This window comes from Rosa rugosa, chromosome 2 (genome assembly GCF_958449725.1).
Source record: "Rosa rugosa chromosome 2, drRosRugo1.1, whole genome shotgun sequence".
In the NCBI taxonomy this organism is placed as follows: domain Eukaryota; kingdom Viridiplantae; phylum Streptophyta; class Magnoliopsida; order Rosales; family Rosaceae; genus Rosa; species Rosa rugosa.
In genome coordinates, this window is record NC_084821.1 from 3101138 (window position 1) to 3124031 (window position 22894).

Below are 22894 nucleotides of genomic sequence, written 5' to 3' on the forward strand. Positions count from 1 at the left end.
AGGTAGTTTACCCCAATATGCTGTCAAGGTTCATTGGGATATTAAGTGGTTCATTAATTTAGCCCCATGGTTCATTAATCATTACTAGGAGTTTCAACTAATAATGGAACGCATTGAGTGTTCTGAAAAGATTTGATCACTCCCAACAAGATCATAAGTTCATAATTTACAGATTCTAACAAGATCATAACGGACTTATTAGTTATAATTACTAATACATAATCTATAGACACCAAAAAAAAAAAGAAAAAGGAAAGCTACAAAGTAACTTCTTGAAGTCATCATAATGCTAAACAAAGTCGGTTTCAGCCTGCTCTGCTGTAAGGTGATGGACATGGTGGAACATGTACTTCCACTGCTCCTTCAAGCATCTGCACAACCTTCCTCATAGTGGGTCGAAGAGAAAGGTCTTCTTGGATACACCAAAGAGCAACCATGACAAACCTTTCAAGCTTTGTTTTCTCATGCAAGGCCTCCATTTCATTGTCAACAATCGCAACCAAGTCTCCTTCGAGGTAGCAGTCATAGACCCAATCGGTTAAAATGGCTCTCTCTTCGGAAACATTTTCCATATCAACGCTTCTCCTGCAGCAAATGGCCTCTAGCAGCACCACACCAAAGCTATACACATCAACTTTGGTAGTGATTGGCAGGTTCCGGAACCACTCAGGTGCAACATACCCTTTTGTTCCTCTTATGGCAGTTTGAGTTTGGCTCTGATTCATCATTAAAAGCTTTGCCACTCCAAAGTCAGCTATCCGAGCATTGTAGTAATCATCTAGAAGAATGTTCTGAGGCTTAATGTCACAATGGATGATCTGGGTGCTGCACTCTTCATGCAAGTACAGAAGTCCTTTAGCAACTCCATAAGCAATATCAATCCTGTGCTTCCAACTTGGTTTTGTATCAGCAAAAAGAAAGTTTGCTAATGTCCCTTTGCTCAAGAACTCATATACTAGTAACCGTTCTTGTCCCTCGTCACAATATCCAACAAGTCTAACCAGATTCTTGTGATGTGTCTGACCAATTATGTTCAGTTCTGTCTTGAATTCCTTCTCACTATCTAGTACCACAAAATTTAGCTTCTTCACTGCCACGGGGACACCAGAACCAATTTGCAATATTCCTTTGTAAACAACTCCAAAAGCACCCTTTCCTAATTCTTCGTTAAATCCATTTGTTGCTTCTTTAAGCTCTTCATAACTAAAAGACCGCAAATTCGAGTCCAAAACTTTTTGGTTAGGACTCACATGTTTCTTCTGGTAACTGAAGAAAAATCCCAAACAAACTATAGCACTTAACATTAAGTTAGCAAAGATTGAGGTACCAAGAAGCGCTGATCCCACGCGTATTAAAGTTGTCTGGTTCTTCCTCTTCTTGTCATCCGGATTTGGCGGTTGAGGAACTGGTAGAGTTAAATTACCCTTCCTGACTTTGATGAAGGCCTGTGAATTAAGCCCGCTATCCACTCTCCCATTTGAAAGAGGTAACTTCTTTTTCCAACAGGTTTCAACTCTGTAAATAGCAACAGCACACAAACAATCTTCAAAGCAAGATTGGTTGCAACTCTCTGGGGTAGAAGGATTTAACTGCATAAAATCTGACAATGGCCAATCCGTATTGTTCAGCATCTGAACTTCATACATATCATTTGTGGGACTCTGCTTATCTTCTTCACAGCCTTGTATGAAATCCGGCTTGCAATTCCCATACGGATCATTTGGATCCAGTAAAGAGTATCCTTTTGGGCATGCACAGGTTGGCCTCTGACCTTGGAGAGTGCAGATACTGTTGTAGCCACATACACCCAGACCTGAATCAATCGTCATAGTGCATATGTTATCTGGCACTGACCAAACAACACTCCAGCTTTCATTACCAGTAAAATTTTTCGGGTGAGAGTATTGAGCAAAAACCCCATCAAAGTTGAGGGTTGCTCTAAGATAGAAGCTCCTAGCTGAGACTGTCTCTGCTTCTTTGATTGAGAGTTTCTCACCGTTCTCTCTTAGAACATACATGTAGCCAGAGCTATTGAACTCCAGCTTTGTACCAGCAGTAGAAGAATTTGATTCACCGGTAGTGTCACTCGCATAGTAAGGCGCGTTGGCAAACTCAGTTGGCAAGTTTATGGTGACAAGCACAAGATTGCCATCTTCTTGCATACGTAGCTCGAATCTTCCTTTCGAAAAGTTAGTCTCGGATTGTTGAGACGAAAGCTTCCCTCCTTTTTTGATTTCCTGCCCTGGTAAAACGGTATGAATTGGATAATTGAAGGTCTCCCATAAGCTCTCAGAATTGTCATCTTCAAGAACAAAGTTGCCTGTATCATTCAAGACCCCAAAGGCAACATCTCCAGAAATGGACTCAGATTTCCAAAGCTGAACACCGCGAGGACTTGTAAGCACTAGTCCACTGTCAGCAGTCAAATTCAGAAGTGAACCCTTAGCTACAGCTGCAGGACTATCCCCATTATTTGCATACCAAACTATGGTTCTGTCTGGAATCTTGGCATACCATAAAGAAAGCAAGAAAAGATCACTGTTTTCGAGTTGTCGAAAACCAAAGGCGAAATCGCCAGAAGGAGAAAGCCACGAGGAGCTGTTACCTGCAGTTGCAGAGAGAGAAGCTCCCACAACCACTTTGCCGTCAGTCTGAGCAAACACAGAAATCGGAACCAGATAAAGTGATGAAAGAAAAAGAAGCAGCCTTACAGGGAAAGCCATTTTCCTTTGCTGCAACAAATGTAGTTGAGCAGCCATCTAAAAACAAATGTAGTTGAGCATTTACAACTTGGGTTGCATATGTTCGACCCAGCTGGTAGCTCTATTTATTAATCAGGCGTGAGAGTGTGGACCATGGCCGTCTGCTTCTTCCTTCAAACTTTTGAAAGGACTAATCGGTCATTCTGGACAGAGATGTTGACTTGTTTTGACTTTTGAGACAAAAATGACTTTGACCCCTCCTAGAGCAAGTCCACCGGTGTTGGATTGCCCGGGCAAAACCATGGAATGATGATGTGGTGACCAGTCAAATGTCAAATCTCCCTTCCACCGGTGTAAATTCAACCAGGCAAACTCTGCCTTTCTTTGACCAAGGGCAAGAATAATTCCATGCCGTTGCCTTTTTTCTTGCCCAGGCTTGGGCTGCTGCAAGGTTGGAGAGAAGCAGCTCGTGGCTGACGTCAGAGGTACTGCGCAGAGATTGAGGGCGTGTTCTCCACGGACGAATGGGGGAGCGCAGTTGTTTCTTGCGTGTGAATCAGTTTTTGCCTTTGAAATAAAATATAATTTTTTTTTTCTATTTATAGAAAATTTTCAGATTTCAAAAATTCATAATAAATTCATACAAACTCCGATTTTTGCATTCCACATATGTACGAACTCATATCGACGATCTCTATAACTTTCATGAAGGAAGTTTTCCCAAATTATATATGTGTAAAAAGTCGATTTTCGAGACCCCCCCTAAAATTATATAATAATGAACAGTGTTGACCGGGCAAGAAAAACAACGGGTGTAAACCCATGTCCAGTGGCAGTGAATAGTAACTTGACCGGTCGAATTCTTAACTTCTCGACTTTGCCTTTTCTTGACTACGGGTGCACTTGCTCTTAGAAGTTACAACTTTATGTAGGTCGGCCTTTCTCTTTTGTGAATATAATTATCATGAAGGACATCTAAGTCAGGCATATCGACGTCGGAGCCCGCATTGAAATTAAAATTAAAATTAGTTTTTCGTTGTAAAGTTTTTCACTGTAAAATTAAAATTTTACATGTTTATTAAAACAATGGAAAAATTTTACATGTCTATTGAAACAATGGAGAAATTTTCTGCTCACAAGTGATTCCTCTGTAATTGCGTGGATTTTGTGAAAAATAAAGAATTTTTAATTTTAATTTTTTTTAATTAAAGAGGGGAGTAATTATATATACACATCCCTCTTTTATTAATATACACCCCATAAATTTTTTTTTGCCAATTTTTTCCCATGTTTCCTTTCCTACCCTTCCTTTTTCTCCCTCATCTCTCCCCGATAATTTTTTCTTCTTTTTGTTTTTTGATTTATTGTGGACTTAATTGTTAGTTAATTTTGACACTTTAAAGTGGGGATTACTAATTATCGTACTTCTTTCTCACATCAACGAGGTTGGTATATAGTTAATTAATTAGAAGATTGAATAACTTAACTTTATTACCTTTATTGTTCTTGTAATTGAAAAACTTGATGCCTCTAAGATTTTAAAATATTCAATGTCAATATCTTCATGATCCATATAATCATGGTCAATATTAAAATCGGTAAAGAATGAGCTAGGGTGGTTGTTTTGCAAACCAAGTTGATGATGGTGTATTCATGTCTCTAAGATATATTAATGGTTTTATAATCTCTTTCAACATGTTTCAACCAGTTTAGTTACCTGCTAATTCTTCATGTGGATTACAATTATTTTATCTGCTATTGACGTCCTTCACTTATGATCTTGAAGTGAGATCGACTATATCATATAAACGAGGAGAAAATTTAACTCTATAAGAATATCTTTAATTAATATTTTGATATAGAAAGCATTTAATTCTTATTTTATTTTTGTGAATTGTTATTTGTTTTTATTTTTATTTATTTATTAATGAGGATGGGCATAGATTGAAGTTTGATGATAAAAAATATTGAGGGTGTGCATTAAGTAATTAAGGATGTGTATTTAAAATTTCTCTAAAGAGGGTAAGAAGAAATAAAAAAATATTAAATTTCTATGTGCTTTTTTCTTCGCCACTTGGCAAGTTGAGAGTGGATGTAAGGCTAGTACTCCCCTATTTCTTAATGAAGTGTGGACCACGGGTCCACGGTCATCTGCTTCCTTTGAAAGTTCAGGAATTAGAGGTAGGCAGAAATCATGGCTTGTTCTGAGACTTCAAATAAAAAAAACGAGTAGCATACCAACTAGAAAAGAAAGACTACTGATTAAGAGTTGGAACGGAGACGAAGACTTTGACAATTCAAATTTTCTCCCAAACAGAAGGACATTTTTCCAACCTCAATAATCCAATTTGGTTGCTGGATATCAGGGATCTTGGTATTATTGGTCCAACTAATTTCTCAAGACTGATGAAATCATAAAAAGTATTAAGCTTGACAATCATCCAAAATAGAGATAAACTAGAAGCCGTTACCAGTTTCCAGCACCAATGTAGTCAAGTAATTACCGATGAAAAATGAAAAAAAGTAATAATGCAAGTGCAGATTTATAGTGGAAATCTCAAATCTGTACAAGAATTCCATAAAGATAAATGTTGAATCAGAAAGAGTGGAGAGCTTTTTGAACGTGTAATTGGCGTTTATAGCCAATATTAGCATATCGGCTTATCGATCATATCGTGGTCGTTTAATGAATGAAGAGATTGAGATAATTATGGGTAATTTTTAATTGATGATAATTATCTTGACTTGAAAGATAAGTATTCATTAAAAGATTTTATCTGTTTGGTAATGCATGGGTAGTATTCGCAACGAGTAAGGAAAGTAGCTTATGAAGTGGGACTTAAAGATGAGTTTTCGTTTGATTAAACAAGCTGCTAGGTTGTTGTGTCAAACCGTCCAAACCAATTAATGCAATCATGCAATAATGCTTGTTGAATTGGAGTAGGATTCTGCTGCATGACCGTGGTACAATGCTAAAACTAATTGCATGATTAACATTGATTAGTCATACATACTAGCTGATGACGTGAGACCTTGATATACATCATGTGTATCAATTACTTAACATGCATTAGGAGTCCTCGTAAGATTGAAGCAAGCAATTTGAGTTCAAGAGAAAGACCACCTCGGCTTGATTATCAATGACCTCTATATAAATAGAAGCATCGACAGAAGACATCACACGCACAACTCCAGAAACTCAAGCCATCAAGTTTTTCTTGTTTTCGTCCTATCTTTTGCTTAGGAAGAATTTCCGTCTGTTCCTTAGTTAGTTTGCTCTGGTAGTTACAATCTTAGTTACTTTACTTTCCTTGTAGCCTAGTATCGATTTTGAATTGTTCTTTTTGTTTTCTTTCAAACAATAGTTAATAATTTTCAAGCAGTCCAGATTTCAATTTTATTGTTATTGTCTTTTATTTTGCTCCTTATTATCTTTATGCTTTACCTGTTTGATCATGTTATTTACTGTTCGTAGTCGCATAGTAGCTATCAATCTTGAGAATTATATTCGTTACGAGTTCACTTTTACAGTTACATGTTATTACTTGGATCCGATTGTTATGTAGCCTTTGTATTTAGGGATAATGACCATTTACACAATTTTAGGATAAAAATTGCCCACTTACCCAAACACTCTAAGAGATTGCCCATTTACCCAAACACTCTAAGAGATCATTTCCCTAATACCCAATTATTTATTTATTTATTTATTTTTATTTATTTTTGGGACATTTTTGCCCTCTCCTTCTTTGTCACTTAGAGAGAGAAGTCATTGGAGACCTTGCCGGACTCCGATGACCAGTAGCTGGCCGCGGACTCCGGTGACCGGACTCCAGCGACCGGTGATCGGACTCCGGCGACCGGTCACCGGAATCCGGCAACTTGACCGATAATCGGATTCCGGCATCCGATTTTATTGCCCGCTAATAATACCCAATAATCATATTATTGCCCCTCAGTAATCATATTATTGATCCCCAATAATCATATTATTGCCCCCTAATAATCGTATTATTGCCTCCTAATAATCGTATTATTGTCTCCCAATAATCATATTATTACCCCCTAATCATCATATTATTACCTCTCAATAATCATATTATTGTCCCTCAATAATCATATTATTGTCCCTTAATAATCATATTATTGCTGTTTGGACCCAAAATGAGCATTTTGGCATGACAAGGCACGTCTTGGAGAAATTGAGTCAATGTCAGTGGCTCAAGCTATATATTGTCGACAAGTTCGAAATATATATTTAGAGGCTAAATAAAGCCTATTATGGAAGCATGTAAACATGAAAAGTCAACTTTAGCACATTTTCCTACTTCGGCTAGGAGAAACCGAGCTAAACAAGGAAGGAGGGGCGGCAGACTAACCAAATGAAATCGAAATGAGCTAAAACTGTCCAGATTAAATCTAGACATCCCAAGGATCATTTCTTATGAAGAGTGCCAGAGATATTTTTGAGTGGAAGGCCTTCAAACAATCAGTCCAATCTTTTGCAGAAGCAAAACTAGAAAACTGGACCTGTAAGAGGTCCAGCAGCGTTTCCGGCCCAACCGCTATATGAAAAGCTCTAAAATTTTATCAGGGTGATCTACACTCATAGTGGAACATTTGTTATGAAGAGGTCACGGTCAAAATCGGAATGGTTGATGGAGATAAAATTCAAGGAATAAAGGAGCCGAAAATGCTTCCTTATCTTCAAAATTCATCATTCCTTATCTCCAATTATGTCTCCTTATCTCCTTATCTCCGAAATTCATCATTCTTTATCTTCAATTATGCTTCCTTATCTCCAAAATTTATCATTTCTATCTCCAATTAATGCTCCACTATCATTTGTTTAATGCTAAACACTTTGGCTTGGTAGCCTATAAATAGAGGTTACAATGAAACACAATTCACAACAACAATCTCTAAGATTATCCAAGCCTCTCTAGAGCAAACCTCTCTAAGAGCAGCTCCTCTCCTTCTCTTTCTCTTACCGGTGATCACACTCATAGTCCTAGTCTTCTCAAAAGCCGACTTTCAGTGCCACCAAACCCTCTGTCAACGTATTTCGGTCCTAGTCTCCTCGGGAGCCGATTGTAGTACCACGACCACAACGGTTACGGAACCAGCCAAGCAAGGGTAACGCCCTCGCAAACCAGCCAAGCTAAAGTCACGCTTTAGCAAGTACTTCTCTCTACTTTCCGGTGATTTCGCTCTGCTTAACCTACAACGTTGAGTATCGACTTGGTGACACAAGACAAAGTCCTCCAGCACGAGGCACAAAGAATCCTGCGACGAGGTTGGTGCTCTCCTCGTCTACAGTCGCTCAAAAGAAGTCAGGTCAAGGGACACCCCCAACGACCGCACCCGAACGGTGCTGGCACGCCCGCACAGAAAAGAGACTGTTGACCAGCTGCAGCAAAATTGGAGCCAAACATTTTGGCACGCCCAGTGGGACTACAGCAGAGTCTTTTTATGTTCACCATCATTGGGATGCCAGAGGAAAATCTTTACCAAAAGAAATTCCTGAAGTCATGGCGACGATAGAAGGCTATGTGCCCATTCCCATTCCAGAGAATGCGAGCATAGAAGAGCGGCTTGATATCCTTCAAAAGAATTCTACCGCATACCATGAGAATCTGAGAAAAGCCCTCGCGGAGGACCGTCGACGGCTCGATGAGTTCACTATTCCGGTCAAGAGGCTCGAGTTGGGGGCACAACAAACACTTGGCGAATTGGAACGTCAAGAACCTGCTCGCGAAGAGGTCGTTTCTGAGACTAACTTGCCTATAGGTGGCAATCAACGTAAGGGTCTCACTGGTGAGTCACAACCTTACACAGAGGTTGTGCATGGAGAAGACAGTCCACAAGAATGTTTTTCTGACAATGAAATTGTCTCTGAACAGATAGCTGATTTCTCCACTGATCAAGCCAAATACGTGGCTACTGATCAGATGCATGGGGGGCAAGATATGACCCATGATCATCCCTTTGATCAAGAGAAGTTGGCAACAGTTGGCGACAAAGCCGATCTTGGGACACCGTCATCTCCCAAATTGCAATTGAAGATCATGCCTCGTCAACCAACAAAGACACTTGGGGGGCAAGATTACCCCACTCACGAGCCAAATTCCTCCAAATTCTTCAACGAGAAGTATCTTTGTTCTTTTCCTACAAGCTCTCACAGGAGGGATTTTTACCCTACAAATTTTGATACATCAAAGCTTGGAATGAAGCATAGATGGCCTCCCCCATGGTCTTCTAGAGGTTAGCCAAACGTGTCGCTGCTAGCTCCTTGCTTTGCTGTTAATTTCCTGTCAGTTTTCAGTTTTTTACCTTTATTTTCATAGTTTAAAAAAAAAAAAATTTAATTTTCTTTGCTTTGCTTTTAATTTTCTGTTAATTTTTTCGTTTCTAGTTTTCTTTTTATTTTCATAGTAAAAAAAAAAAAATTGAATTTTGTAAGGGGTTGTGAATCATAACGGAATAGGTGAAATCTCTTTTGTTAATATTGGCCTAAACTCCTTATTGGTGCCTAGTTCAAGTCCCTTAAGGTTAAGGGCGGCTTTTATTAACACTTGTTGAACTGTCTTCACACTTATGACCTTTCTCATCTTAGTAAGTATAGCCTATGTGAAATGGTGTCTAGAAAGGGGACAATGTTCATGACAGGTTCTTGAATCCAGAAGTGCGTGCAAATAGGCCTAAACCACTATGTGGGAGTAGCTCATGCCAAAATGGATTCTGCCTCTCTTGTTCGCCCTCCCCCACCTGGCCATTTCAGTAAGGTTGCCCAAAGGATTTGAAAGAAAATTTGTGTCTAGGCGACTATACTTGGGCCGCATGTCTAAACCTTGATTCCCATTGTCTTATTGAATTCAGCTACTTATCAAAAAAAAAAAAAAAAAATTAGTGCGATCCAAAAATTACTGAGGAGTCAAAACACTGAGGGATTAATTTATTAGCCAGTCTCTTCGCATAAGCCTTCGTGGGAAATTCTAGTGTTCCTACACTCGCGAAGCCCATTCATGAAGGCTTGTTTTTGAGGCCCATCATCGTTTCTTCGCTTTGCCTAGTAACACTAGGGGGCAACACTATACAATACTAAGCCCATTTAGCCTAAAGTTAAAAAAAAAAAAGGCAAATTTCGTTAACTTTGTTTTAGGTTTTATATTCATATTTCAGTTTTTGTTTATCTTTGTTCTTTATTTCGTTGGTTGTTTGTTTATTATTAGAGTCAAAATGAATTTTGGGTAAATATCTTCTTCATCGGGCGCATCCAATGGGATGTGATGTCTAAGGTCTAGTTTGGATACGAGAAGTGCTGAAAAGGGTCTCCTCCCCTGTCAATCAAGTGAGCTGAGCTCCGCCAAAATCGTTCCTCTCTTCACCTGGTCATGTTCCAAAGGAGTTACCGAAAGGAGAAGAGAAATATCCCTAAGTCCAAAACGTTTTTTCTTGTATGTTGCGTCACTTTATGTGTTGTTCTTGTTTTTGTTTTGTTTTGAGTCTTAGGATGCCCTTTCAACTGTCTGTGAAGGGTTTCAATCTCCAAAATTATGGCTAAATAAAATAAAATAAAAAAGTCATAAATACAACTCTTAGAGGGCAATTCTAAGTGTTCCTACACTCACGAAGCTACTAAGCCGAGTCAGCGGCTCCGGAAACTTTTTCCAGCTTTGCCCTCGCAGGAAAGGCTGAGCTCAAGGGAAATGTGAGAGCCACCACTGTGACCGCCACCTCCATCGGAAGTAGTCTTCATGTTGCCAAAGATGTCCTCACCATGCATGGGGAACAGAGGAAGGGTTTCAATCTCCATGTTCATAGATCCATAGCCGCCATAGTTCCCCATCTGCCCGTTAAAAGCAATCATCACACCAGCGGAAGAAGCAGAAGCAGGTGCAGAAGATCCAAAGTTAATATACTGATCCTCATCTGGCGGAAGATAGAGGCATGCAAATATCCACCCTTGGATGGACGGTCAAAGAGGAGTCAAATCGATGTCAGTAAATCGAGATTAGTGATTCCAAATCTCGGGAAAAAAGGGACTAGCAGCATGTGAGGAACGGTTTTTGAGGAGTTAGCTATTATTAAAGGATTAATAGCATGTGGGGAAACCGAACGGTTTTCGAGGAAGTAACTGTTCTTTTCACGAGATTATTTTTCACGACTGTTGTTTTTCAACGAGTGATTAATGCCTTAAATCTCGGAAAAGAAGGAGTTATTGGCGCTAAGAGTTTTGAGTTGGGAGCCAGCAAGTGGATCCAAAAGATACATATTTTCTCAAAACCCTCGCCGCGAGGCTCTTTTTGACACGGAGCATATATTAAAAGTTCATATTATTTTCAATATACAACTATGGGGGCCAATATTTGGGGCCTTGCGAGACACAATTATTGGCTTCTCCTGGATATTTGGATATCAGGATAAGAAAATATTATTGTATTCATAAAGTGGCTTTGCGGCCAAAAGCAGTACATTCATTACAAAGCCAAAAGTGGCTAGAATACAAAACAGGAATCTTCGGATCTTTTCTGAATCTTTTCTCAAGTGGAAGCAGCTATGGAATCCAACGTCAGGTTGAGCCGCGCCATTATCTCCGGGAAGGGCAGAGAGTGAAGGAACCGAATATCAGCTTGAGTCTCTGCACCCCCTCTAGCCATGGTAACCACAATTAGTTGGACGTGAAGTATAGGAATAGCCATTCTGTGGCTTGAACCCATTCCTTCAAAGAGTCCATCCCTTCTCATCCCTCCAAGATTCTATCAAGAAGAGAAAGGGGGAGAAGGAGGTGAGAACCAAAGCCCATTCCATCTGGAGGGCACAACACTGGCCGGGTCCAGAAGGAAGGAAACAGAGGAGGAATGACGAACCTCAGAGTGGCCGTCCTCCCTTTCTCCGTTTCGCTCCGCGTGTAGGATTATGATAAAGATGATCTCGCATGATCGTGGATCCCACACTCGGAGCCCCCTCGCGTTTCTAAACCAATCTGAAGCCTGGCATTGTTGTTGCAGAATTCCAGAAGGAAGAAACAAGGGGTTGCCTAAGATTACGCCATGAGGCCTAAACCAGGCTTAAGATTACGCCATAAAGCCTATAATTTAGAGGCTAAAGGTCATTTCATGAGGGGAAGATTTGTGAAGAAGGAGAAAAAGAAGCAAGGACTGAAAGGCCATTTCTTGAATATTTCAGAAAAGTTGTTGTGAGTATTCCCATCCCGAAATACAACTATTTATAGGGACTTCAGGCAAATCCCCACCCTTGGATGAAGCTCAATTTCAAAACCGATGTCAGTAAATCGAGATTAGTGATTCCAAATCTCGGGATTAAAGGGACTAATAGCATGTGAGGAGACCGAACGGTTTTCGAGGAGGTAACTGTTCTATTCACGAGATTATTTTTTCACGACCGTTGTTTTTCAACGAGTGATTAATGCCTTAAATCTCGGAAAAGAATGGATTAACAGCATGTGAGGAGACCGAACGGTTTTCGAGGGGGCCTACAGAGATCGGCCCGCAATGCTCAATTTCAAGCAAAGTTCCTCCACGCGGAGGTTCGCCACAATAGCACTAGCTTCGGCCTGAGTGGCCCGCTCTCTCAGACGGGCCAGGTTGCGGCCCATTTCTTCAGAAGCAGCCAGAGGTTCATCGAGTCGGGCTTCTTCTGTAGCAATCGCATTTTCAACAAAGGCTAAACCGGTTTGGAGGTCCTCGATCCGAAGTTTGAAGTCGGACCTTTGGATTTGTAGTTCCCGCAAGAGGATGGTTCGCTCATTTAAAATACCACGAGAGATGTCCATTTCTCGAGAGAGGCTATTCAAAGCCTCTCGAGTGTCGTGAGCCTGGGCGTTCGCTGCCGGTTCACGTTGGCGGGCTTCACCAAGTTCATTCAGCAGATTGTCAATGGCACTAAATTGTTGTAGGGTCAATGCCTTCTCCTGACAAAGATACCTTAGGGCTTCCAAGACTCGCGGGAGGATGTCTGTCTCCAATACCTGAGGACCCAGATATTCGTGAAGCACCATTTTAGCCTCATCCACAGCAGAAGGAGGAGTTACCTCTAACACCCTCATCAGTCTCTCAAATCTAGTGGAAGGAGGAGGAGGCAGCGGAGGCGCCACAGGATCACGAACCACCAATGCAAAAGGGTGGACAACTTCCTTAGTTTCTTCATCTTCAATAGGTTGGTCTGTCCCTTCAGCCGCAGGAGAATTTGGAAACTCAACACGCTGCTCACCATGGGCAAGTGGAGCAGATTCAAGCACAGGGCCCTCGGCTTCGACGGTTGTCTCATTTATTCGCGAGACTTGGGGGGGCACCACCACCGTCAGTATCATTTTCCATCTCTGGGGCGACTGTCCCGTCGATAAGACCAGCAACGTTTGCTGCCACCTCCTCGGTATAAACAGAATCCTGGTCAGGTTCAGAAATGTCAAAGAGCGGGGTTGGATCTAAAGGGAAATGGAAAGTATTGGCCAAACAGTGGCTTACCTCTCGAGCTGTCGGGTCAATATCTGGTACGTGGTCACTAAGAGGAAGAGGCCTCACCTCATTCACCTCTTGGACCTCTAGTGCCGCGAGAATCTCTGTCGTCATCAGTTCCTCATAAGCGGCAGAATCCTCATAGTGGCTTTCCACACTTTCATGCTCCGAGGAGTCGTCATCGGAGATCGTTATTAGAATGGTAGGACCTTGCAGATGCTCTGTAGATGTGGGAGACGGAAGAGGTGCCACGGGGTTAGTTGATGCTTGAACTAGCAAGAGAGTTGGCTCTTCTGCAGTGGCTGAGGGCCCAGCCTCGCTCAGGCGAGAGGGATCAGTGGTCCTTTGACGGACCTGTCAAAAGATACATAGTGAAGATCCTGCCCATATTCTAAAATTTAAATAGGATAAGACGGAGTCGGAGTTTACCAATCGCATTCCCAGAGGTTCGTCATCTTCAAAACTCTCTTCGACGAATTGAGCTCGATCGCGTTTGCAAGCAAAGACAGCAGTGGCCTGTACGAGAAAAGAGTCATAACTCAAAAAGAAGGGAAGCACCAAATATACAAGTTTGGGATCATTCTTAACTAAATTACCTCAGCGGGATCTTCATCATGCGAAGACTCTCTCTCAGAAGTCTCCTCTGCTATTGCCTTTTGTTTCCCGGCCTGAACAGAGGCTATCCTGCTCCGGGTAGTTTGCTGCAAAACACACTCAGGAATAAGAGCGGGAAAATCAACACAAGGAAAAGGAATGGTGAAGAAAGACAAAAACTTACTGTTGCTCTAGGCTCGTGGATTTGTATCCCTGGACGCGATGAGCGAGAAGGTAGAATAGGTCGCGGGGGTTGTGCTGCAGGGTTGGAGAAGCGCTCAAGAATCTTGCGGTCCTCAGGACCAGGACTACTCATGCCACGAAAGATCAGGACGAAGAGTTCGTCATGTGGCAGGTCCCAACAGTTAACGGACACTTCTTTCCACCAATCAGCATAATCATCATCGACATCGTTGAGGGGGTACAGCGCTCTGACCCAAGGGGGAATCACTATCAAAGTAAACTGACTCTGAAAGGGGGCAGACCCAGGTGGGGCTAATCTCCTCCAAGAGGTGTAGTAATTGGCAGAATCAACCAGAGGCCAGGGTACCAACTGGGCCAACCCAAATTGGCGAGCGAAGTGGTTAGGGGCATAGAGCTCATAACTTACGCGGTCGGTGGCAAGACGAATATCTAAGCAGGAGATGGCGCGACGAAAGGCCAGGAGGGCTCTTTCGCTATGATTCCGTCCACTGGGCAGAAAGCCATCGTCAAGGGGAGGAGGGAAACTCCTAGAAAGGACTATTTTTGGGTCCGGCATCTCTCCCAGCAAGTACAAGTAAATAAAACACTCGGAGTAGGGAGGAGTTCGATACCTTACGTTGCGGCAAAGCCAGTTCCCCAAAAGGGAATCAACTGGAGGTTCCTTTGGAATATCACAGCGACGGAAGAGAGGGAAATAAATCTGCAGCCAAAAGGCAAGGATCCAGAAGGGACCACTAATTTCGGTATCGAAGGGACGCATTACGGCTCTATAAAGGGAGCGATATAACGCACCCAATACAGGTTGCCCAAGGCCAACACAAATACCATTGTAGAGAGCAGTGGCCAGAGAATTCCAGGGCCCAGTAGGTTTGTTGGAAGAAGTGCAAAAGATAAATTTGCAAAGCCAGAATTCCAGGAATGCGATACCTCCTGTATGGTCACGCTGGGTGCAGTAATAGTCGCGCCAGAATGGGTAGGATATGCTGTGATGCCCTCGACCAGCCATAGTCATTCTCAAAGAAAATTGAATGTCATCAAACTGACCATGCACATAGGGGTCAAAGTCAATGGGCAACCCCGTGATGGTAAGAACATCCAGCAGAGTTATGCTCATCTGCCCAAACTGGAAGTCGAATGTATTGCTGGAGGTGTTCCAGAAGCAAAGAGCGGCTACTAGCGGTGCAGGGCTAGTATTATGGGGAAGACAGAAGCATAGATCGATGGTTTGGGTGATACCCACCACATCCCATCGGGCCAAATCTCTCGCTCGGACCTCCTGATACCAAACCTTTTCCTCGGGAGCGACGGTAGGCCAGAAGCCCACTTTCCTCCTTGGTCCCCAACTGCTAAAATCACCAGGCACCTGCCGAAGAGCAGCTATGGGACGGCGGATGGGAAGAGCATAATAGGCCATAGCATCATCTGCAAACGATCGCGAGGTGTGGGACCTACACTCGCTTGACTATCGCCGCCTCCAAAGCCCATCAGTCGACTTCTCTCCTCTCTGGTCTGACTTCTACATCGAACACTCATGTTAGTTCGCCAGGTGAATGCAGCTTTCTCAGTGATTTCTTCTGCCTGATCGATAACGAATGGTTTCTTGGATGCCATTCTGGGTTGCAAGGAACAGTTCTCCATTACACCTTGATTTATAGCTCAGATATTTTTGGAGATTAGTTTATTAGCTGGGCTAGTGAGTGGCCCTAGTTGATAATTAATGAGTCATTATTCTATCTTGAGAATCGCATCTAAGGCGACAGTGGAGATACTTCTCCATTACACTTTGATTTATAGCTCAGATATTTTTGGAGATTAGTTTATTAGCTGGGCCAGTAAGTGGCCCTAGTTAATAATTAATGAGTCATTATTCCATCTTGAGAATCGCATCTAAGGTGACAGTGAAGATATTCCACCTTTTCCTACCACCGCAGGGCCAGCATAGTGGCCTGAAGTTTTTAAATAAAACATGATTAAAACCGATGCGGTTTTAGATACTAAATTTGCAGAAGATATGGTGGTTTCATCTGGTCACACGTCATGATGTCGATAGCCATGATCTAATCATCCTCTTCGGCATAAGACTCGCGAAGGATTAAATGACAGCAAACAGTTTGCTATTTTGCATCTTATTTCGCCAAGTACTATAGGCCTTGATCTAGCCAGGAAAGCGGCTTCAATACCTACATTTGAGAAAATCAACAGAGAGCCCGCGAACAAGGCAGATACATGTTGCTATACACATGGCGAAGCTACCACCAAGGAAGAGAAGGATACTCATTCGCGATCAAAAGCAATCTCCTTCGCATGGGGGGCATGCTAAAGTTCTGATCTCCTACAACCTGCCCAAGTTTCGCCAGATCCATGGGGAGCAATAAAGTTGGCAAAGGAAGCGTCAGTTCATAACAAAGGCAATCCAGATTGTGGCATTCAAGCTTTATGGCCTATTTAGAGGCCTATATGGAATCAGTCAAGCCAATACAAGTGGCTTTGGAGCAACAACATTATAAGAGTAGTGTTGATTCAAGACCTCTTCAGTCAAGACGAAGACCTTTGACTTCGAGGTCTGGGGGGCAATGTTTGGACCCAAAATGAGCATTTTGGCCTGACAAGGCACGTCTTGGAGAAATTGAGCCAATGTCAGTGGCTCAAGCTATATATTGTCGAAAAGTTCGAAATATATATTTAGAGGCTAAATAAAGCCTATTATGGAAGCATGGAAGCATGTAAACATGAAAAGTCAACTTTAGCACATTTTCCTACTTCGGCTAGGAGAAACCGAGCTAAACAAGGAAGGAGGGGCGGCAGACTAACCAAATGAAATCGAAATGACCTAAAACTGTCCAGATTAAATCTAGACATCCCAAGGATCATTTCTTATGAAGAGTGCCAGAGTTTGTTTTGAGTGGAAGGCCTTCAAACAATCAGTCCAATCTTTTGCAGAAGCAAAACTAGAAAACTGGACCTGTAAGAGGTCCAGCAGCGTTTTCGGCCCAACCACTATATGAAAAGCTCTGAAATTTTATCAGGGTGATCTACACTCATAGTGGAACATTTGTTATGAAGAGGTCATGGTGAAAATCGGAATGCTTGATGGAGAGAAAATTCAAGGAATAAAGGAGCCGAAAGTGCTTCCTTATCTTCAAAATTCATCATTCCTTATCTCCAATTATGTCTCATTATCTCCTTATCTCCCAAATTCATCATTCTTTATCTTCAATTATGCTTCCTTATCTCCAAAATTCATCATTTCTATCTCCAATTAATGCTCCTCTATCATTTGTTTAATGCTAAACACTTTGGCATGGTAGCCTATAAATAGATGTTACAATGAAACACAATTCAATCGGATGCCCTTTCAACTGTCTATGTTCTTATTTATGTGTTGTTCTTATTTTTGTTTTGTTTTGAGTCTTAGGATGCCCTTTCAACTGTCTGTGTTGAGTTTATATCTCCAAAATTATGGCTAAAATAAATAATAATAATAATAATAATAATAATAAAAAAAAAAATAAGAAAGTCATAAATACAACTCTTAGGGGCAATTCTAAGTGTTCCTACACTCGCAAAGCTACTAAGCCGAGTCAGCGGCTCCGGAAACTTTTTCCAGCTTTGCCCTCGCAGGAAAGGCTGAGCTCAAGGGAAATGTGAGAGCTACCACCGTGACCGCCACCTTCATCGGAAGTAGTCTTCATGTTGCCAAAGATGTCCTCACCATGCATGGGGAACAGAGGAAGGGTTTCAATCTCCATGTTCATAGATCCATAACCGCCATAGTTCCCCATCTGCCAGTTAAAAGCAATCATCACACCGGCGGAAGAAGCAGAAGCAGGTGCAAAAGATCCAAAGTTAATATACTGATCCTCATGTTTCCAATTGGTAACTTTGTCATCACCAACAAGCCCTGATCTTTGCATGGGCACATGAACATCCGAAGTGGACCTCTTCTTCTGCTTCTCCCGAGACCTTTGGTTTACAAACCAATAATAAACGTTCTTGAACTCGATCTTGTCGTACCATTTCAGCTGGAGACAGATCCTCTGAACCTGCTCTATAGTTGGGGACCTAACTCCCTTGTTGTAGAAAAGCTCATTGAGGATTCTCATATGATCTGTAGTGGGAGTCCACCTGCTCCGCCTACAAAGCATGTTAGCACTACTCCCGGTTGCTTTGTTGCTTCCTCCATCCTCTGTTGGTTGCTGGGTTTGTGGTTCCATTAGTGATGGATTGAGAGAATGCGAGAATTGAAGAGTTATGATGATGAGTAATTAAGAAAGATTGCTGTTAGAAATATTCGAGTTGATGAAATGATTTTGGGATCGGAAATTTGGGTTTATAATGTGGAGGAAGATAGAGGCATGCAAATATCCACCCTTGGATGGACGGTCAAAGAGGAGTCAAATCGATGTCAGTAAATCGATATTAGTGATTCCAAATCTCGGGAAAAAAAGGACTAGCAGCATGTGAGGAGCGGTTTTTGAGGAGTTAGCTATTATTAAAGGATTAATTGCATGTGGGGAAACCGAACGGTTTTCGAGGAGGTAACTGTTCTTTTCATGAGATTATCTTTCACGACTGTTGTTTTTCAACGAGTGATTAGTGCCTTAAATCTCGGAAAAGAAGGAGTTATTGGCGCTAAGAGTTTTGAGTTGGGAGCCAGCAAGTGGATCCAAAAGATACATATTTTCTCAAAACCCTCGCCGCGAGGCTCTTTTTAACGCAGAGCATATTTTAAGAGTTCATATTATTTTCAATATACAACTATGGGGGCCTATATTTGGGGCCTTGCGAGACACAATTATTGGCTTCTCACGGATATTTGGGTACCAGGATAAGAAAATATTATTGTATTCATAAAGTGGCTATGCGGCCAAAAGCAGTACATTCATTACAAAGCCAAAAGTGGCTAGAATACAAAACAGGAATCTTCGGATATCTTCTGAATCTTTTCTCAAGTGGAAGCAGCTATGGAATCCAACGTCGGGTTGAGCCGCGCCCCTTTACATGGAAGCGGCAGAGGAATACAACATAGGCTTGGCCAACGCCATTATCCATGGGAAGGGGAGACTCCAGTGAAAGAAAATGGAGCCTCCAAGCCCCCTCAATTGGAAGCAGCTATGGAATCCAACGTCAGGTTGAGCCGCGCCATTATCTCCGGGAGGGGCAGAGAGTGAAGGAACCGAATATCAGCTTGAGTCTCTGCACCCCCTCTAGCCATGGTAATCACCATTAGTTGGACGTGAAGTATAGGAACAGCCATTCTGTTGCTTGAACCCATTCCTTCAAAGAGTCCATCCCTTCTCATCCCTCCAAGATTCTATCAAGAAGAGAAAGGTGGAGAAGGAGGTGAGAACCAAAGCCCCTTCCATCTGGAGGGCACAACACGGGCCGGGTCCAGAAGGAAGGAAACAGAGGAGGAAAGATGAACCTCAGAGTGGCCGTCCTCCCCTTTCTCCGTTTCGCTCCGCGTGTAGGATTATGACAAAGATGATCTCGCATGATCGTGGATCCCACACTCGGAGCCCCCTCGCGTTTCTAAACCAATCTGAAGCCTGGCATTGTTGTTGCAGAATTCCAGAAGGACGAAACAAGGGGTTGCCTAAGATTACGCCATGAGGCCTAACCCAGGCTTAAGATTACGCCATAAAGCCTAAAATTTAGAGGCTAAAGGTCATTTTATGAGGGGAAGATTTGTGAAGAAGGAGAAAAAGAAGCAAGGACTGAAAAGCCATTTCTTGAATATTTCAGAAAAGTTGTTGTGAGTATTCCCTTCCCGAAATACAACTATTTATAGGGACTTCAGGAAAATCCCCACCCTTGGATGAAGCTCAATTTCAAAACCGATGTCAGTAAATCGAGATTAGTGATTCCAAATCTCGGGAAAAAAGGGACTAGCAGCATGTGAGGAGCGGTTTTTGAGGAATTAGCTATTATTAAAGGGACTAATAGCATGTGAGGAGACCGAACGGTTTTCGAGGAGGTAACTGTTCTATTCACGAGATTATTTTTTCACGACCGTTGTTTTTCAACGAGTGATTAATGCCTTAAATCTCGGAAAAGAAGGGATTAACAGCATGTGAGGAGACCGAACGGTTTTTGAGGGGGCCTACAGAGATTGGCCCGCACAGCTCAATTTCAAGCAAAGTTCCTCCACGCGGAGGTTCGCCGCAATAGCACTAGCTTCGGCCTGAGTGGCCCGTTCTTTGAGACGGGCCAGGTTGCGGCCCATTTCTTCAGAAGCAGCCAGAGGTTCATTGAGTTGGGCTTCTTCTGTAGCAATAGCATTTTCAACAAAGGCTAAACCGGTATGGAGGTCCTCGATCTGAAGTTTGAAGTCGGACCTTTGGATTTGTAGTTCCCGCAGGCGGTTGGACCTTTGGATCTGAAGTTTAAAATACCGCGAGAGATGTCCATTTCTCGAGAGAGGCTATTTAAAGCCTCTCGAGTGTCATGAGCCTGGGCGTTCGCGGCCGGTTGACGTTGGCGGGCCTCACCAAGTTCATTCAGCAGATCGTCAATGGCACTAAATTGCTGCAGAGTCAATGCCTTCTCCTGGCAAAGATACCTTAGGGCTTCCAAGACTCGCGGGAGGATGTCAGTCTCCAATACCCGAGGACCCAGATGTTCGTGAAGCACCTTCTTAGCCTCATCCATAGCAGAAAGAGGAGTTACCTCTAACACCCTCATCAATCTCTCGAATCTGGTAGGAGGAGGAGGCGGCAAAGGCGCCACAGGATCACGAACCACCAATGCAAAAGGGTGGACAGCTTCCTCAGTTTCTTCATCTTCAATAGGTTGGTCTGTCCCTTCAGCCATGGGAGAATCTGGAAACTCAACTCGCGGCTCACCATGGGCAAGTGGAGTAGATTAAAGCACAGAGCCCTCAGCTTCGACGGTTGTCTCATTTGTTCTCGAGACTTGGGGGGCACTACCACCGTCAGTATCATTTTCCATCTCTGGGGCGACTATCCCACCGATAAGACCAGCAGCGTTTGCAGCCACCTCCTCGGTACAAACAGAATCCTGGTCAGGTTTAAGAAATGTCAGAGAGCGGGGTTGGATCTAAAGGGAAATGGAAAGCATTGGCCAACAGTGGCTTACCTCTCGAGCTGTCGGGTCAATATCTGGTACTTGGTCTTCAAGAGGAAGAGGCCTCACCTCATTCACCTCTTGGACCTCTAGTGCCGCGAGAATCTCTGTCGTCATCAGTACCTCATAAGCGGCAGAATCCTCAGAGTGGCTTTCCACACTTTCATGCTCCGAGGAGTCGTCATCAGAGATCGTTATTAGAATGGTAGGACCTTGCAGATGCTCTGTAGATGTGGGAGACGGAAGAGGCGCCACGGGGTTAGTTGTTGCTTGAACTAGTGAGAGAGTTGGCTTTTTTGCAGCGGCTGAGGATCCAGCCTCGCTCAGACGAGAGGGATCAGTGGTCCTCTGACGGACCTGTCAAAAGATACATAATGAAGATCCTGCCCAGATTCTAAAAAATAAAACAGGGCCAGAGCTTACCAGCCGCATTGACAAAGGCTCGTCATCCTCAAAGTCCTCTTCAGCGATTTGGGCGCGACCGCGTTTGCAAGTATGAGCAGCAATTACCTGCACAGAAGAGGAATCACAACTCAGAAAATAGAAGGGGTCTGGAAAGCCAAATGTGCAAAGTCAGAATTAGTCTGGGGCAGTTCACCTCAGCAAGGCTCACATCGTCATCATCAGAGGACTCCCCCTCAGGAGGCTCCTCGGCTACTGCCTTCTGTTTCCCGGCCTGAGTAGAGGCTGCCCTTCTCCGGGTGGTATGCTAAAAATAAAACAAATGTACTTAGCAATAAGGATTGATGCTCAAGCCAAGGAAAAGAAATGGTGAGGGAAGTTGGAAACTTACTGATGCCCCATGTTCCCGAATCTGTATTCCCGGTTGTGTTTGCCGCGAGGGCCTTTGCGGCTGTGGGGGCGGAACAGGAGGCGGAGCCTCGCCAGCATAATATTGTTCAAGGATGTCACTGTCCACGGCAAAGGGATGTTCCAAGTCGCGGAAAAGGATGGCGAAAAGGTCATAGTTATTCATGTCCCAACAGTTCACTGACACTTCTTTCCACCAATCAGCATAGTCATCATCGACATCATTGAGGGGGTATAGCGCTCTGACCCAGGGGGGAATCACTATCAAAGTAAACTGACTCTGAAAGGAGGCAGACCCAGGCGGAGCTGATCTCCGCTAAGAGGTGTAGTAATTGGCAGAATCAACCAGAGGCCAGGGTACCAACTGGGCCAACCCAAATTGACGAGCAAAGTGATTGGGTGCATAAAGTTCGTAACTTAGTTCATCCGTGGCCAATTGAATGTCGGAACAAGAAATAGTGCAGCGAAACATCATCATAGCCTCTTCGTGATGACCCGGGCGAGGAAGAAACCCATTTGCCAATATCGCGGGGAATCTTCTATTTACCACCAAATTCACATTCGACATCTCATCCAGAAGATACAAAAATGAGAAACACTCGGAAAATGCCGGAGATTCATACCTTCCCTCGCGGCAGAGCCACCGGCCCAACAGAACGTCATTTGGAGGCACTGCTGGCACGTCTGGTCGGCGAAAATGAGGGAAATAAGTCTGGAGCCAGAAATCCAGAATCCAGAAGGGGCCTGAGGATTGGACTTCGAATGGATGCATAGCGACTTGATAAAGGGCTCGATAAAGCGAACCCAGAACCGGTTGACCAAGGCCAACGACTGTGCCATTATAAAGAGCAGTGGCCAAAGAGGACCAAGTGCCAGTTGGTTTACCAGCAGAAGTACAGAAAATAAACTTACAGAGCCACCACTCGAGGAAGGCAATTCCCCCGGTTTCGTCATGATGTCCGCGGTAGTAATTTCGCCAAGACGGGTAAGATCTGCTATGAATGCTGCGACCAGTCTGAG

At 43.1% G+C, this 22894-nt stretch overlaps 1 protein-coding gene across 1 annotated transcript; it reads right to left on the reverse strand.

Moving 5' to 3' along the window:
• Positions 1 to 118: 118 nt before the first annotated feature.
• Positions 119 to 2813, reverse strand: LOC133732648 (G-type lectin S-receptor-like serine/threonine-protein kinase RLK1). The gene has a single exon (XM_062160236.1). It carries the CDS (start codon positions 2757 to 2759, stop codon positions 306 to 308), a length of 2454 nt encoding a protein of 817 aa, XP_062016220.1. The 5' UTR covers positions 2760 to 2813; the 3' UTR covers positions 119 to 305.
• Positions 2814 to 22894: the final 20081 nt, after the last annotated feature.